This window comes from Tasmannia lanceolata, unplaced genomic scaffold (assembly GCF_043159265.1).
Source record: "Tasmannia lanceolata isolate RefF3 unplaced genomic scaffold, GAP_Taslan_0.1 ptg000019l, whole genome shotgun sequence".
Classification (NCBI taxonomy): domain Eukaryota; kingdom Viridiplantae; phylum Streptophyta; class Magnoliopsida; order Canellales; family Winteraceae; genus Tasmannia; species Tasmannia lanceolata.
In genome coordinates this window covers 5,451,780-5,456,153 of record NW_027518696.1, presented here as the reverse complement: position 1 = coordinate 5,456,153, position 4,374 = coordinate 5,451,780, and the positions used below count along the sequence as shown (strand labels likewise).

The window sequence follows — 4,374 nt, the reverse complement described above, 5'->3', positions numbered from 1 at the left end:
AAACAATCCCAGGTGTATCTCACAGGCTAGTCTGAGTTGCAATTTGGAGAGGGCCCCACAAACGGACTGCCTTTCTCTGTATCCCCATTTGAGATGATGGGGGTTAGAATCTTATGTAGTGAACAAGGGTGTTGCTACTCTGTACCTCTTTACCTGACGAGGACAATGGAACATAGACGCAAAACAAACAATATATATTCGAAGATCCGTTTTTCTCTCTCTTTCCCTTTTACATTTCCATCCAAAACCACTCCTCCATATAGCAATCTTGCACTTACACCCTTCGACTCTCAAGTCTAGATCAGTGCTATTTTTGCACCCTTTGAAAATCAACGTTTTGAAGCCACAAGACACTCATAATCAGAAACAAAATCAACTCATATCTTTCCCACCGTCTATATGGTTTTGTCCGAACATAGTATTTAAATTTTCACATCAGATATAACTACAAAAGTCAGTCATGGAAAGGATTGATTTGAATGTTATAGTGGAAAGGGGAACGATTAAATGAACAAACCAACTTGTACCTGCACCCACTTCTTATAAGATTAGATCATGTATTTATGTACATAGAATTTTGAATTAATCAGTGATATTTGGTGATGTTTCCAATTAAATTTTTGATTAAATATAAGTTACAGAGATAAAACTAAGGGAACATGCGAATATATGACCACAAATCCAAATCTAGGAATTCTTTATGCTCGGTCTATTCAGTCACATGTTTTGTACTTATCCCTTCCATTCACCTTTCAAATCCTACTTCTTTGAGAAACTCAGCTTCTTCCCCGGATTTTGCTGTTTGTTCTTCATGTGCGCATGCACCCATCCCAACTAAGTCCTTAGCCTTCAATGATTCTCTATCCCAATCTGTCTTGCAAATTACAATTACTATGGATAAAGCACAAGTGATTTGTGCAGCTAGAAGCCCATAACAAAGGCCTACGAACCCGAATTCGAAAACAAAGGCTAGAATGATCGCGACCGGAGTGCCCACCAGGTAGAAAGAGTAGAGGTTGATGGCGGCACCGATGGTGGGCCGAGCACTACCCCGAAGCACGCCACAGCCCGTTGTCTGTGGACAATTCGCAAGCTCGCAAAGCCCGATTATGGGCAGGACCGCCATGGTTAACTTTAGGACATCATCATCATTAGTGAATACCCTCACCCAGGGCCCCCTTCCTAATATGGTCCACAATAGGCCAACAAGAGATAATAAGAAGGCTACTACCAAAGCAACAATTGTTGCCACCCTTGCCTTACTGGGCCAGCCCGCTCCGAGCTCGTACCCAACCCGGGTCGAGACCGAGGCACTAAGGGCCGTTGGTAGTGTGTACATGAGAGAAGTTGTCTGTATGACAATTGCCGACGTGGCTAAGGTCGCATGAGGGTTGCTTAGATAACCAGCTAGAAGGGTCATAAATTCGTACCACCACCACTCTAGGCAAACCCCTAGACAACTTGGAAGCGCAAGGCTGAGCAATTTTCCCCATTCTTCTCCAATTGAAGTGGTGGGAGGTGGTGGTGGTGGTGGTAGCGGTGTAGAGAGAGGCCCGTTAGCAGGAGAGCGTTGGGCGTGTAAGATGTAGAATAGAAGGAAGAGAAGAGTGCTGAAATTGGTGCAAAAGGTGGCAATTGCAACTCCGGGGATGCCTAGATGAAGGGTGAAGGCTAAGAAGGTCGTGAGGGGAAGGTGTAAAAGGACGGCGAGAGAGGTGCACCACATTAAGGGCTTTGTGGAGCCCTTAATGCGTAGATAGATGCGAAGAGGGTGGAGAAGGCTATTAGCAATTAGGTCAGGAAGGGAGAAGAGGCAATAGAGGCTGGCCACCTGAGTGACATCGGCGTTTTGATGGAGTCCTAACATTAAGGGTTCAAGGTTGATCCATAAGAAAGATATAGGGATGGAAGCACATAGTAGCATTAGAATTGTTCTCTTTAATGTTAGTGTTACCAGCGAGAAGTTGCGATAACCAAAGGCCTGGCAACAAATGGGGTCCATCCCCATGGCTAGGCCGGAGAGGACGGAGTAGCCGGTGATGTTGGTGAAGCCGATGGCGAGAGCGCCGCCGGCGAGCTCGAGGCGGCCTAGTCTCCCCATGCACACTACTGAGACCACAGCCTTGAGGTAGCCCACCAAGTTGATGGCTGCTATAGGGATCCCTATGTCCTTCATTCTCTTTAACTCCTCCAAGATCTATAACATATTTGATATGTGTGTCAAAATGCATGGAAATAGAATGTTATGAAATGAAATGAAATGAAGTGCATGTTTTGAGTGATGAACAGATTCTTTTTGGGTTAAGGTTTTGTACCTCTGCCATTGTCGGGTGCTTTTGGATTTGATCCCCTGCAACCATCTCCTTTGTTGTTTTTCTTCTTTTCCTTTTCTTCTGTGTGTTACTTTTTTGTATTCGGAGAGAGCTTTAATGGAGAGAGAGAGAGAGAGAGAGAGAGAGAGAGAGAGAGAGAGAGAGAGAGAGAGGTGTGCATGTCATAATAAAAGAAGGGAGGAGAGATTTTATAAGGTTTGAACGTGGTGGGGAGTTTTGCATTCTAACCAAGAGAATACTCGGGTATTTTTACTATCGTGAGTTAAAAAACAAGGCTCCTTCCCTTCCCTAAATTCATGGAATTTGTCATTTGGCAACGTCAGTTTCCTAGAAACGTCATGCATATCAGCATATGTATCGAGAGACCTTGTGTATAAAATATACAACAAAACTCAGTGTATAGCTGTTTATGTACATGCCCATTTATCTTGACCATCCAACCAAGGAGCATGACCGAAAAATCTATCGAGTAAATGATCCTAGCCTTCCCATTATAAAAGACTGTTTTATGATTATTGCTGATAATTTTTGCTAACCATCCATCAATGGACTATTGGTTGGACCATTGATTGGTTTATACATTAAGCTTTGATATATAGTATATAGGAAGACTCATTAATCTACTTCTTTGAGTATAAAAAAAGTGAGTAGTGTCATTATCAAAATATAATAATCCGGGTATCAATTTAATAAGCAAAATGTTTTCTTCTTCTTCTATAGTATCTCTACAGATTAATTAGAGTAGCTCCTTTACTAATTTGGAAGGCAACAAAACACGAAGTTTGGCTTTTAATCCACGCTTAGCTTAGCCGATAATTGGGATCAATCATTCGTTTGCGAACTCAGAAACATAGTTTGATACTTAGCTTAGTCAGGAATTAGAAGAACAAGTATTTTCTATTAGTCAGGAATTAGAAGAAAAAAACTAGTCTTTTCTACTTCTTAATAGTAAAACTTTCTTCTGTTATACACCAAAACATGGTGTATAATATAACATAAATAATAAGCAGCTCTTTCACATGCCCATCATTCTAAACTGTACAATTGGCTTTTTGCCAGTACTAAAATTCTGAATAACTTATAACTTTCACAGACCACCTAAAAGTAGGACACTGATTGAACAGTTAGGAGCACCCAATCAATGCAACCCTTTGGCTGTGGCCCAACAAAGAGATGGCTGATGAATGGACAGTTCATATTTCAAAAGGGGCTTGTCCTCTGTTCATTTAAGAAGAAAATTGAACCAAAATCTACACTGAAATTCAGTGTATTAACTATATTCTCAAATTCGGTGTATTAACTTTAAATTTCCATGGCGTCGGCCACTTTTTTGTGACAAGGATGTGTACATACCAGAAAAACACCAAAGCATGTGTAAGTGAGCAGAGAGACCTAGACACCAATCAGTCCCAGAAAACCCATCCAAAAGAAAACTAGAAAAGGATTATATCTTGATGTTTGACACACTTAATTGATTCAAACTGTTGTTTCCACACTTTTTTTATACGTACACCCCTCTTTTATCGGTCTTAAGTTTTTCCTCTGCCACAAACTCATGTGGCGCTCCAACATACGTCTGTGTGCATATTACATGAAGCCAATCATTTTTAAACACAAGCTAGTTGTTATATGAAAAGTGTACGCTTATCTTCTCATAATACATAAAGCTAACCAATTTTCCCGTGACACAAGCTAGTAGTTATATCAATAGTGTACTCGCATCTCATAAATGCATCTGATGCAACCCTCGTTTGGGATTGTTCAGGCCAGTTCAACTGTTTGACTTTGATCATTATGGCTAGTAGCGTAGCCGAAAGCACGAAGAATGATTCGGGGGTTGATTGCTGTCAAACTCCGATCGGATAAACCTTTGAATCCACGAAGGGATGTTCTACGAATCCATGAAGAACAAAAATAAGACTAAGAAGAAATAATTTCTTCCTCCGATTTTCAGAAGAAGAAAAAAAATCAATCCTAAAACAACCCTTGTACTTAGTTTTTATATATCTATGTATCCTAATCTAAACAAAGCTTAAGAATT

At 40.8% G+C, this 4,374-nt stretch overlaps 1 protein-coding gene across 1 annotated transcript; it reads right to left on the bottom strand.

Annotated features, from left to right (window-relative positions):
• Positions 1-575: 575 nt before the first annotated feature.
• On the bottom strand, positions 576-2,482 carry LOC143852196 (MATE efflux family protein). Its single transcript, XM_077361574.1, has 2 exons — positions 2,316-2,482; positions 576-2,197 (listed from the first exon to the last, which is right to left on the bottom strand). Exons 1-2 carry the CDS (start codon positions 2,358-2,360, stop codon positions 746-748), a joined length of 1,497 nt encoding a protein of 498 aa, XP_077217689.1. The 5' UTR covers positions 2,361-2,482; the 3' UTR covers positions 576-745.
• Positions 2,483-4,374: the final 1,892 nt, after the last annotated feature.

Bases quoted from the DNA above. Each gene is read 5' to 3' on its own strand.
- LOC143852196 (XM_077361574.1), bottom strand. From the start codon at position 2,360: ATGGTTGCAGGGGATCAAATCCAAAAGCACCCGACAATGGCAGAG. The intron at 2,198-2,315 runs GTACAAAACCTT...AATATGTTATAG, and splicing joins AGCACCCGACAATGGCAGAG to ATCTTGGAGGAGTTAAAGAG.